This window comes from Falco rusticolus, chromosome 5, assembly GCF_015220075.1.
Source record: "Falco rusticolus isolate bFalRus1 chromosome 5, bFalRus1.pri, whole genome shotgun sequence".
In the NCBI taxonomy this organism is placed as follows: domain Eukaryota; kingdom Metazoa; phylum Chordata; class Aves; order Falconiformes; family Falconidae; genus Falco; species Falco rusticolus.
The window spans coordinates 56,992,322-57,005,136 of NC_051191.1; the positions used below are offsets into that span (position 1 = coordinate 56,992,322).

General features: G+C 50.4%; 1 protein-coding gene and 2 non-coding genes across 3 annotated transcripts; all 3 read left to right on the forward strand.

Annotated features, from left to right (window-relative positions):
- Positions 1-4,345: 4,345 nt before the first annotated feature.
- On the forward strand, positions 4,346-12,068 carry RPL3 (ribosomal protein L3). The gene is made up of 10 exons (XM_037388861.1): positions 4,346-4,413; positions 5,774-5,966; positions 6,574-6,742; positions 7,637-7,772; positions 8,806-8,992; positions 9,405-9,565; positions 9,862-9,963; positions 10,441-10,536; positions 11,129-11,248; positions 11,962-12,068. The coding sequence occupies exons 1-10, from the start codon at positions 4,411-4,413 to the stop codon at positions 12,004-12,006; spliced, it is 1,212 nt and encodes a 403-aa protein (XP_037244758.1). The 5' UTR covers positions 4,346-4,410; the 3' UTR covers positions 12,007-12,068.
- LOC119149493 lies at positions 9,104-9,196 on the forward strand. Its single transcript, XR_005104726.1, has one exon. It is a non-coding gene; the product is annotated as a small nucleolar RNA U83B (small nucleolar RNA).
- LOC119149494 lies at positions 11,484-11,576 on the forward strand. Its single transcript, XR_005104727.1, has one exon. It is a non-coding gene; the product is annotated as a small nucleolar RNA U83B (small nucleolar RNA).
- Positions 12,069-12,815: the final 747 nt, after the last annotated feature.

The following is a 12,815-nucleotide window of genomic DNA, read 5'->3' on the forward strand; positions in this document are numbered from 1 at the left end:
TGGGAGAGACCCGGTTATCCAGCGGAGCAGCCAGCGTGCTCCCTGCGGCCTTCGCCCCTGCCGGGCGCCTGCTCCCAGGCAGAGGTGCCTGGTGAGCCTCAAAATCGGGCTGCAGCGAAGCCCCAGGCTTTCATCTCTAACATCCCTGGCTCTAGAGATGCCGTGTCCCTGGGAGGGGGCAGCCGGGAAAAGGCCCTTTGCAAACAGGGGAGTCCAGATTATGGGGATGACCCCTGACTCTGGGATGCAGGGACTGTGGGGTCCACACCTCGCATCCCTGGGGCTGCAGCCTCCCTCGCCAGTCACCCAGCCTTCCCCTGCATCCACAGTCCCGCTGTGGCGAAGGGATGCCTGGGGAGAAGCCATCCAGCCTCAGCAGTGGCTCAAACTCCTTTACCAGCACCTTTTGTGCAGAGTAACTGCATACCAGCGGCCCACTGGCTTCTGCAGAGTCCCTGACAATCTATATTCATAGGACTGAAATTAAAAGCAAGCCCCTGGGTTGTGACGTGGTTCCCTAAGCTTGGCAGAGGAAGCCAAACCGTTTTGACTCTGCTTCAGCCTGAACACAACTGAAGCTCAAATGCTTCAGCTGGACAGAGATGTTCTGCACTGTGTTTCCACCAGGCATACCACGGGACAGCTCTAGCAAGATTATGGCGATACTCAGCTCAAACCTGGAAGCAGCTGGCTGAAGAGTGAGGTGGGAACACTGTGAGCACTCTGTAAGGTCTTACAGCGCCAGGACATCTCCAAACGGCCCAGAAATACAAAAGTCCCCACGTTGAAAGGTACATCCCCATGAACTGGGGGAGATGCATGGAAGAGGGGAGATAAGAGGGCAGAAATTTGGTTTTGCTAAATAGGTGTCTGAAATTCTCCAGTGTTCTGCATGAAGAGGGTTTGGATCTGGCCAAACAAGCCAGGTAGGGAGCAAACGCAGCTGCTTCAGCTCCGGATCCAGGTGGAGCAATATTGCTCCACCTGACCATCAGCATGGAGGCTGACAAAGCAGAATGACCAGCTGTGTGGCTTACGTCCCGCTCGCCTCTGGGTCACACCTATGCAGAGAGTCAGGTTAGCAGCAAGGCAGCAGAGAGCAGAGCAGTGGGATGGGGAACGTGCTTGACGCTCTCTAGTACCATTTCATTCTGAATACGTTTTCTTGGCAGAGTTTCCAAATGGGCTGCACAACTCAAGAGCTCAGTGCAGGAGCTAGAGGCAAATGTAGGGGGGAGATAAAAGAAACACTTGAAGCCTACCCTTGTTTGCCTGTTAGGAACAGCACACTAAAAAGTAAGCAGCCATTCCTTGTCCTTTGTGAGGCATCTTCTGAGGGACAGGTTGGAGGTGTGGGGGACATTCCCCCATCACATCCAGCCATTGAATCACAGAATAGTTTGGGATGGAAGGGACATTTCAAGGTCATCCAGTCCAAGCCCCCTGCAATGAGCAGGGACGTTCTTCAACTAGACCAGGTTGCTCAGAGCCCTGTTCAACCTGACCTTGAATGTTTCCAGGGACGGGGCAGCTCTGCTTTGGGAAGATGAGCTGCAGCACCAGCATGGCTGTACCCACAGCCCTCTGGTTTGTACTGGTTCCTTTCCCACTGTCTGCCAGGTTAGGGCAGGCAATGAAATGTCCTCCAAATGAAGCACCTCTTCTTGGTCTGTATGGGCTTTTTCACACAGGTTTGCCTGCAGAGTCCCTCCAGCAAAGCCTCCAACCTTGCGTTTTACTGAACTGGCAGGGACCAGAGTTGAGGCGGGGAGGTAGATCTCTGGGAGTTGATTAATTGTGTTTAATGCTTGGATATGCCCTCCTTAATTATTTCACACTAGCTGGGTAACCAGCCTCCTGTGCTGAATGGCTTAGGTGCGTTACACCTGTGCAGCTGGTAGCAGGATTTGGCTCTGTAGATAGGTGTTTGCTTGGACTATTTAATTACTGTTTGCAGTAACTTGATATAACCATAATGTGCAGCACTTATATCGCATGTTACAGGTCAGCATCCCCATAGCGGGAATTCAGATGGCCTCTGTGCAGTGCTGCAGTCCCTGGCAGGGAAGGAGGAGGCAGGGCAGCAGCCATCCCCGGGGGCAGCAATCTCCCCATGGTTTTGTGTTTGTCAAACACATTCTTCTCTGTAAGCCCCAGGAGATCCTAAGGTCAAACTCTGGGTGCTCCATGTGTGGGAAGCTCCGGCCCACCCAGCTCAGGGTACCATCATCTTCACAGCCTTGAGTTTGCATCTCCTTTCGTACCACTGGCAGTGTGGGATTAAGGCCCATGTTCCTTCTAATAACACAAATTTACCCACTTATTCCCAGTTTATTTAGCCTCTGGATGGGTGGAGGTGGATCTTACCATTCAGCAGTTTGGTTATTTTCCACAGATAACCTTCTGGATATATCTGACACCATCTCAACCATCTAGTGGCTTCATCGGCTTCTTTGCTTGGCTTGCATCCTGCATCCTCACTCCAAGAAAGGCTGTAGGTAGCAGGACGTGGCCACCAGCTGAGCTGGCTTGGCTCTTACTTTTACCAGGCACCTGGATGTCTGATGCTATGTCGGTTCTCTAAAGCCTGGGTTCAGCCTGTGTTATTGCAGCTGAGGCTCTCAGGCTGACCCAGAGGCAATGTGACACCCTGACATTTTGAGCAAGTGGCAAGTTGTTCCCCCAAAAGGGACTGGCATTCAGCTGCTGGAGCGCAGGATGGATGAAGCCCTTGCCTCTCCCAGCTGCTGGGTGGATGTCCTGTGTCTCCAGTGACATGAAAAAGGGGGTTCGCAGCTCATGAGGCCCGGAGGGCAGCTGTCCCTCTGCTAACCCGTGGTGCGGTCCTTGGAGGGACCATGTCTCACAGCATCACTTCCTTGAAACCTTCTCACCTGGTCTTTCACCAGCCCAGCCCAAACAGGCAGGTGGCCCTGTTACCCTCTCCTGCCCCTCAGACGTGGGTCCACTCCAGATCCATTAGGGTGGTCCTCCTTCCCCTTCCTTGGCCAGGAGCTGTGGAGATTCTGGCTGAGGACCAGAGCCGCTTCAGGGTTCATTTCAGCTGGAATTTATGTGTCACGTTAGTTATCCCACGAGGGTACTCACGCAGTTCCCAATCCAGGGAAGTCTGAGGGAGCTTCATCAGCTGGATCCTATCTGATTTCCCAGCATCAACGGATGGAGGGTGACTAATTTATTTCCCATCCCCCAGCTCCCTCCCTGTTTGGGTTTCGCCTCAGCTCTGCTTTGTCCCTACCCTGCACAGTGCCAGCTCCTGTGCTGGCAAGTTTCTGACATGGGCCAAGCCAGGCAGCATCTCCCAGAGACATGGCGGGTCCCATGGCGCTCACCTCTGTGCCAGGACAGCAGCAAGCGGCACGTGAGAGAGAATAGCAGGAGTAACGACAGCTCCAGACAGGTTCCACAGGAAGTCTTATTTTCAGTTCCTCTTTCACAGCCTAACTTTGGCATCTACGTTGGTTTTATTGTTTATTATTAATTCAACAGTAGCACACAGAGGCCCTGATTGAGTCTGGAGCTGCACTGTGCCAGGCACCGTGGGTGTACCCAGCAGGACACAGCCCCTGGAGAACACATGATTGGCTCGAGAACACGTCCCTGTGTGAAAGAAGAGATGTTATTTGATGTCTTTTTCTATTTTGAGATACATGCAAAAGTAATGGGTGCCAATGTTAGCAGCAAAATGTATTTTATGTTATTAACTTTTAATATTTTTCTCTCGTTACTGTGATTCTTCACATTACCTAACACCTTTTGCAAACCGTGATGCGGGTTTGTCAAGACCCTTTGGCTCAGGGGGCATCGTGGCTCCCTACGGCCCCGGAGCCATTCAATACAACCTATTCAGTGCTAGCGGGGATGCTCTGTCCGGGCTGGTACGAGGCCAGTACTCACTCCCAGCTTGGAACAAGCACGTTATTTTGTGGAAATGAAACATCGAGCCTACTCCAGGGGGATGACCGCAGGGGGACACACTCCCTGAGGTTACATACAGCTGAACGATGGCACGGAGACGTCATGGTTTTGCATAAAGTGGTAACGCACCGCAGCTGAACGTTTATGTGAGGAGCTGCACGCCTTTCAGTACGCTCTCCCCTTTCCTTTTGCTTTTTTAGGCCGCAGCGTAGCGCTGCTTGCCACGGCCCGCACGCCTCGGCGGCGACCCTGCCCCACCGCCCCGCCGGGCGCTCCGCCCGCCGCCTCCTTCCCCGCGGCCGCGCCCCGCGCGCTCCCCTGGCCCCGCCCCCACCCGCCGCGCCGCGCGCGCCCCGCCCCCCGGCTTCTCGCGAGACCGCCGCGCGGCGCGTCACCGGGGGTGGGGCCGGAAGTCTATAAAAAACCCGCGCGCAGCTGTTGTCGGCCCTTCCGGCCCGGCGTGGGGACAAGATGGTGGGTGCTGCTGGCGGTGGCGCCGTCCGGGCCTGGCCGCGCCATCCCTCGGGAATCGGCGCCATCCCGCCATCGGCGGCTGCCCGGCCCCGCTGCCGCCGCCCCCGGTCCCTGCCGGAGGCGGCGCAGGGTTTGTTGCGGGACTCGGCCGCGGCAGGCGCCGTGGGCGGGTGAGGCTTAGCCTTGGGGGCGCCGGCCGGGCCCTCCTGGTGCCCGGGGACTCTGGGGCACGCGGGGGGCTGCCAAGGGGGCTCTTTGCTCGCGGTGGTGGTCATGGGCCCTTGGTTTAGGTAGGGGGGCTCTGGTGTGGAGAGGCTCCGGCAGCCGTGCCCGCCTGACCCGGCGGGCTGCGCGCGGTGCGTTGGGGTCCGGGGGCGCCCTCGGTGAGGCTGCATCGGCTGCTGCAGGGGCAGGGGGGCCGGGGCGAGCACGCGGGGTGGTCAGGCAAATAATGCAGTTTACCTCTTTTCATCTTTCATCCACATCCAATTCCGTGTCTCACTCGTACGCGAAGGTATTGTGCTGGGAGCCTTCAGCAGGCGTCAAAATGGAGTTCTCCAGGCCCCTGCCACAACATTTTGTAACGCTAACAAAAAGCCTTTTCTGGACCTGGCAAACTGTCCGCTTAAGGCAGCGTGTTAAGTGTTTTTGTGGTTTTTGTTGTGTTTGTGTTGGTTTTTTTTTTTAAGTAGGACATAGTTCTTAGCTATTGGTTGTTAGCTCCATTTTTAGCTGTAAAATGTTTTTCTTTAATTTGGATGTGAGGTGGGATGGGTAGTTCTTTGGGCTGAGAGTTCTCCGGGTGGAACCCAGCCTTTTGGCTCTCGACTTGCAGAGGGAGGCTGCCGGACCAGCTTAGAAAAAATAACTGCAGCTCTGCCCAAAATGTCTGACCTAAAGGTGGATGCTGAAATACTGTTTTACTGCAGCTTTTCAGACTGGAATTGTTTTTATAATGTTTATTTTCATAGCGTTACTGATGTGTTGAAACATTGCTTCTCAATTTTCTAGGCTTTTGAGGTGCATTGAAATTCTGGTGGCATGCTGTGGCCAAACTACCGCTTGTGTGGTTCCCTGACAAGTGTGGTACTTGGTGATACCTTAAAATAAGCTTGAAAGGGAGGAGATGTTGAGGAATTCTAGAGGGGACACAGTTGAGACAAGGGGATCACATTCTTAAAACACCATACTGGTATTCAGAAGCCAAACAGCTGATACTGAGAAGAATTTCTAGAATGCAAAACGTCTGATATATACATAATATTCATGTTTCATTGCAAGAGGAGAGTTGGCCTTGGCCCTTGAGTGGGTATAAGTGAATCTCTATAGCAAGCACTAAATGTTTATTTTCTCTCTCTAGTCTCACCGCAAGTTCTCAGCTCCAAGACATGGGTCTTTGGGCTTCCTGCCGCGTAAGCGCAGTAGCAGGCACAGGGGCAAGGTGAAGAGCTTTCCTAAAGATGACCCCAGCAAGCCTGTCCATCTCACTGCCTTCTTGGGGTACAAAGCTGGCATGACCCACATTGTCCGTGAAGTTGACAGACCTGGATCCAGTATGTATTAATGTTCCTCTTAATGGAGGAGGTGGTTTTCTTTTTTTTTATGAATGGTGAAAGATGACCTGTCTGTTAGTAGCTTTGAATTTGAGTCCTAGTGTGACTTCACCTTGTTCAAGGCCCTTGAGCTGAGGTATAAAACACCCATACCCCTCCCACTTCAATGTGGATGATGTCCCAGCAGCAAGACTTCATGTTTGGCAGTATCTGTTTTGTTAATGGTCCTGTTTGAGGACTGAGCACAATTATCTGATGGTTTCCTTTGGCTGTACTGTAACAGGCTGCTTAGGATAACCTAGATTCAATGGACAGATACAACAAATTGCCTGTGGTTTTTTTTGCTGATTCACCTTTCCTGAATGAGTGTTACTTGCTACCATCCGTAATGCTTACCAGGCATTGCTGTGCTTCCTACTGAGCCAGCCTCAAAATTTTTGCAAGGCATTGAAGTATAACTTAGACTTGGTCACTTAAGCATGCATCATCTTTGCCTTTGTGAAAAGAACCTGGGTTATTTAACTTCCTGTGTGAGGGATTTGTGTGAAAAAAATGTTTTAATAGCTGATGCTGGTGTTAGTTTTGCTGTTTTCCTGTCTTCACCCAGAGGTGAACAAGAAGGAGGTGGTAGAGGCAGTCACTATAATAGAGACTCCTCCTATGGTCATTGTGGGCATCGTGGGATATGTGCAGACTCCTCGTGGTCTCCGTAGCTTCAAGACCGTCTTTGCTGAGCACATCAGCGATGAGTGTAAGCGTCGCTTCTACAAGAACTGGTAAGAGAGTAGGGCTTTTGCTTTTTGCCTTAAGATCATGCCATGGTTTTATTTTTTTCTGCTGGGTTGAAGATTATGCTAGTATAGCTTTTTGAAGGGGCTTTTAAGCAATTACTATTTGGCCTGGATGAACTGGCCTAATAATGGGACAGGCTGTAGGAATGGCTCTGGGAGGGTGGTAGTGTGTTAGTGCCCATCTTGAGAGTGGGAGTGACAGTGCTGGTTTTCGCTTGAAATCTCCTTAACAGGCTACATGTGATGATACTTCGACGGGCGGACATAAGGAAATCGCCTCTGGTGCTTGTTGTTGAGTGTCGAGTCCTGACTGTAGCCCTGTTTTCTCAGGAAAGGGGAAGACAAGTGTTACTTCTGATTAGTGTTCCAGGCACTGTTGTGATTCAAAGTATGCACATTTGCCGGAGTGTGGCTCCAGTGTGTCTAGAGTTTACAGCTTGTTTATGAACTTAGCAGGCTGAAGAGACGTCAAGAGTAGAGCAATAATGATCTCAAGGGTGTTAAAGTAGTGACCTTACTGTCAGGCATAGCTTGGACTTACAAGGGGGGAAATTATGGTATTCTGAAGCAGATAGCAGTCATGCAACAGTTGCTTTAAAGATTTTTTTTTTCTGTTATTGTTTGACATCTCCCTACAGTCTTTTGTCTTCTGTACTGTGAATGTTAATGTGCTTTGGAATTCATGGCAGCTCCGCTCAGCTCTGGCAACTTTGCCACTGTCTGATGAGCTCCAGGCTCCGCTTGCCAGTGGAAAAGAGTTTTTAGAAGCTGGCAATGAGCCAAAACCAGCTGAGGTGGCAGCTCCTTCCGCTCGTCCCCACTTCCCTGGGGGATTGATGAAGGGCTTAGCCAAACCTTGTCTCTGCTCTGCTCCTGAAGGCACAAGTCCAAGAAGAAGGCCTTCACCAAATACTGCAAGAAATGGCAAGATGAGGAGGGCAAAAAGCAGTTGGAGAAAGATTTCAATAGCATGAAGAAATACTGCCAGGTTATTAGAGTCATGGCTCACACTCAGGTAAGTGTCTGTGGAACTCAGATGTACACTGGAAATGGCTAAGAGCAACCATAAAACAGTTAATCTCTGTAGGGGAGATTTCTGCCCTCCCTTGCAGCCTGATGCTGGTGGAAGCATGATACAAGTACTAGCACTCTTCATTCTGTACAAAGTATGTGTTCACAGGGTGCTTGAGGGCAGCCACTGGCAGTCTTTTGAAGCAAGTGTCCCAAGAGACTGAACCCTAGTAGGAACTTTTGGATTCATTCTTTTGCTGAGACTATGTAGACCTGAACTCCCTTAATTCCAGCTAATAAAAGCATGCTGAGTGCTTCACTGTGGAGTTTGTGTGGTCAGCATCATTTCAGGCTGTGTTCTGTAGGGACTGCAAACACTTGGAGGCCTTTAATGGCTTCTGTTGCTCAGCTAAAGGAGGTGTGCTGCTGAGCGGTGTGGTGGTTTCTCCCTAGCCATCAGTATTCTGCCAGACTTCCTTGGGAGATGCAGTTAAATCTTTTGAGTTGGCTGTAGGTGCAGTAAGATGTCTAGTTATGACATTGCTAGTTTTACAATTAATTTGCCGTACTAGACAGCAAAGGTAGTGTTGCAGATGACGTTGATACTCGTATCAGTCCCTTGATGCTAAATATAGTAGAAGTAACTGCAGCTGCAACCCTACCCAAAGTGTCCTTCTGTGTGGCAGGCTTTATCAAAGAATCATAGAATGGTTTGGGTTGGAAGGGACCTTTCAAAGATTATCTAGTCCCACTGCCCCCACCATGTGCAAGGACATCTTGCACTTGATCAGGGAAATTCCATGTTCCTGTGGGTGGCATATAACTTCCAGGTACTGTGACTGGTCGTTGAAGCTGCATTACAGCCTTTCCCTCTTAGCGTGGGACCTTTTACTTCAGTATGTTGAAGCTGTGTACCTTGGAAATGAGTATGTTTAGCTAGAAAAACATAAGGCCAGGATTAGAAGGATGCTGGGCTAGTTAGTAGAAAGTCCATGTTGGAAGAGCAGGAGCTAAATGTCATCCTTTCTGTGTTCTAGATGCGTTTGCTTCCCCTGAGGCAGAAGAAGTCTCACCTGATGGAGATCCAGGTGAATGGTGGCACTGTTGCTGAGAAAGTTGATTGGGCCCGGGAGAAGTTGGAACAGCAGGTGTCTGTGTCAACTGTCTTTGGCCAGGATGAGATGATAGATGTCATTGGAGTCACCAAGGGCAAGGGATATAAAGGTAAATGCATGGAAGTTCTTTTTGTGATTGGATACAGTTTTTAGTGAAATCCTAGCCTCTAGCTTTCACAAGTGTGTGGGTTAAGAGCTGAGGAGGTAAATACGGCTCTTCACAGTTCAATGATGAGACCATGGAATGAGCACTGGGCACAGTGCCTGACATCCATGAGGAGTCATTCCATGCTGCCTTCCTTCTGAGAACACAACCCAGGGACATCTGGGGGAGGGAGCATGGGTGGTTCAGGGACAAGGTGCTTCATCAGGAAACGTGGTTAATTCCTGGGATGTTTAGTCTGGCTTCCCCTTTTGTTGCCTGGGGAGAGCAGCTTGAAAGGTGGCTTAAACTCTAGTCAAACAGTTAGGTGACATTTCAGCTTGACAGTGGTTGTCATCACTGCTTCGGTTTCTTTCAGGTGTTACCAGCCGTTGGCACACAAAAAAACTGCCCCGCAAGACTCACAGGGGTCTGCGCAAAGTGGCCTGCATCGGTGCATGGCACCCTGCTCGTGTGGCTTTCTCTGTGGCCCGGGCTGGTCAGAAGGGGTATCACCACCGGACTGAAATCAATAAGAAGGTTTGTGTCCCTGAGCTGCTGGGAAGAAGTGAGAGCTGGCTGAGGTCACTTGCTGCATGATGATGAATGGAGGAGGGAGTTTTGCTTTGGATGTTTTGCTCTGTTTGAATGTCATCTTGGGAGCAGTAACCATAGTTAGTTATGTTGGATCGCCATAATCTTGTATGGCTGTGTGCTTTTGAAGTGCAACAGATAGTTTTCTCCAATGCTATTTGTAATCCTAATTCTTCATGTTTTACCTAATGACAGACCCTTTCTCCTACCTTTTGCTAAGTAGAAATTCTTGACGTTTTTAGATCTACAAGATTGGCCAGGGTTACCAAATAAAGGATGGAAAGCTGATCAAAAACAATGCATCAACTGATTATGACTTGTCTGACAAAAGCATTAACCCTCTGGTAAGTTGTTGCAGCTCTATGGAGAGAGTCTGCTTCCGAGGTGCAGTCCTAGATCAAATGGGCCTGGTATAAGTTGCAGAATGATTGAACGAAGAGCTCTTGAAAAAACTTGGCTGCTGTGGGAGGTGGTGTTGCTCAGACATACCAGTATTGATTTGTGTAACTTGCTAATTGCATTTGCTGTGTGGCAATATTATAGAGGGATGTTACAAGCCTAGAAATGATACTTGTAAATAAGGAATAACTTAGCAGGGAGAGCAGCTTTTGCTGTTTTGCTGCTGGCTGCCTCTTGTTTCTGCTGATCTTAGCAACAGCCTTATGGCAGCAAGTAAATGGCTGTATCGAGAAGTTTGACCAGCAAAAGGCAATACTGGAAATGGGATTTCAGTGAACGTGCGAATGGGCCATCAAGCTGCAGGCAGATGTGATCACTGTTTCTGCTTTATGCAGACACTTAACTGTTCTCTCCTTGCTCAGGGAGGCTTTGTCCACTACGGCGAGGTGACCAATGACTTCATCATGCTGAAAGGCTGTGTTGTTGGGACCAAGAAGAGGGTCCTAACCCTGCGCAAGGTCAGTAGTGCAACCTGCTGTCAGATGGACTGGAACAGTGCAGCACTGCCTCTGGTGCAGGTGTTGGTTGCTGCTGTGAGGATTCATGCAGCCAGCTGGAAAGAAAAGCCCCATGCACACAAACCCACCTCGCATTAATGACCTCAGGAGCAGCATGAGGTGCTTCTCCCAGTTAATGCAGTCCGGGGCTGTTTGTATTGAAGGGCAGGCTTCAGGGTTGAGAGCTCTTGTGGGACTGTAAGGACACTGGCAGGCAGACTGGGGCTCACCAGCTGGTATGAGTTGACCAGTCCTCATAAAATCACAGAATGGTTTGGGTTGGAAGAGATGTTAAAGATCATCTGGTCCCACCGTCCCTGCCATAGGCAAGGATGCCTCTCACAAAACCAGGCTGCTGAAAGCCCATCTAGCCTAGTCTTCAGCCTTGAAGGGCAAAGGTGCAGACTGGCTTATCGGCTTCCTGCACATAATAGCAGCTGGAGAGTGAAGTCTGAGTGATGTGGGAGGCGTTAGCCATGGAAGTGATAAGTAGCCAGCATACTGGCAGGCTGACATGGTGCTGCTGTGTACTCACCTGGCATCTTTCTTGTAGTCCCTGCTTGTGCAGACCAAGCGCCGGGCCCTGGAGAAGATTGACTTGAAGTTCATTGACACGACCTCCAAATTTGGTCATGGCCGCTTCCAGACAGCTGAGGAGAAGAAGGCTTTCATGGTAAGGACACTTTCTGAAGCTGGCAGCTTTGTGTTGTGTACCTCTGTATTGTCTTTCAGCTAATGGCAGTTGGAAGCTTGACCTTTGGGCTGCCACAGGGCCAGAATTTCTCTGTAACAAATGGTGTAGCTTCAGTCGAGAGTGCATCCTGCCACTGTGTTCCAGCCATGGGCTGGGCGTGGGGTGGCTACCCCAGTAACAGTGCTTGGTGCCTGAGGGGTGTTGCTGTGTTTGGGCACGTTCAGTGATGAGGCATGGGAAGAAGCACTGGGCAGTGTGTGACACCCGCGGGGAGTGGCTCTGTACTTGCATTTCTTCTGAGAGCAGCTCCAGACCACTGCACTCGCCTCACTGTGGGCTGTGGGTGGCATTCCCTATTTGTTACTTGCTGGAGAAGGCAGGTCGGGAGTCCTGGGTGGGATGTGAAACCCTTGCTGGGTCGGCGAGTGGTTCAGCTTCTCCACGAGATGGCACCAGCATTTCTTCTCTGTTAAATACAAAGTCATTGATTTGGCGCAGCACGGCTGCGCCAAGTTCAGCTTTCCCGTGAAACCTGTAGCTGTGGGGATGGGGCTTGGGATTTGCAATGGCCTGCCACACTGAGGGCTTTTTTTGGCCCTAACACCTTTGCTGCAAGAGGTGTTGTAATTGGGATGGGATGTGGTCTTTGGTGCAGGCTGCTGTTTACATAGTTTCTTTTTTTTTTTTTTCAGGGACCTCTCAAGAAAGATCGTATTGCAAAAGAGGAGACAGCTTAATGTGTGAAATGGTCTTGTGGCCTGTGTGCTCTCAGACAAAATAAATATTTTAAAGAAATTAACGTTGCCTCTTGGTTTATACATAGCTGTTTCAAGTCTGGTACTCTCACTGCAGGCCCTATGTGTGGGAGCAGCCAAACCAAAGCAGCAAGTAGAGCTCATTCAAAGAGTGTCCAACTCGTAGCAGGGTTCCTGTCATGGGAAAGAAGCTGTAACTGCTGTTCTTGGAGAGTAAAGATTTTTGGGCAGAGCAAGACTTTTCTGTTTGTGTGAGAAATAGTAAAGCAGCAGGAGCCCTAAATGTGTTTGCAATTACTGAGATACTCCACGTTTTAATCCTCTGCTGGGTGGCTAGAGAGCTCCTTTGAATCAAACGGCTTTTGAAATAAATAAAACTACTTCAGACAGTTGAAACTACTAAATTTTAGGTAGGTGGCTGATGCTGCTGGTTACCATGGAAACCTTCCAGTTCCTGTATGACGGAGGGGATGCAACCTGCACACCATTTACAAATGCAGCTTGTTACTGTTCTTGAGAGCAGCAGAAGGTGGCAGGTAATGTGACAAATTCCTACCTCGAGTATTCCAGAATCAATTTTCCATACCTGCTGGAAGGTTCTGCCTGTTGTGATGGGAAAGGGGCCTCCCTGGGAGGGGAGGAGGGAGACTTCTGCATCCCACCCTCCAAGAGGAGGGAGAGCTGCTTGTGCTGGCTGCTGGTGTGTTACTGCATGGCTCAAAGTAACTGCCAGCTCCTGGGGAGGCGGTTTGGCCGGTGTTCCCGGCAGAGGCCAGTGGTGAGGGGGCAGA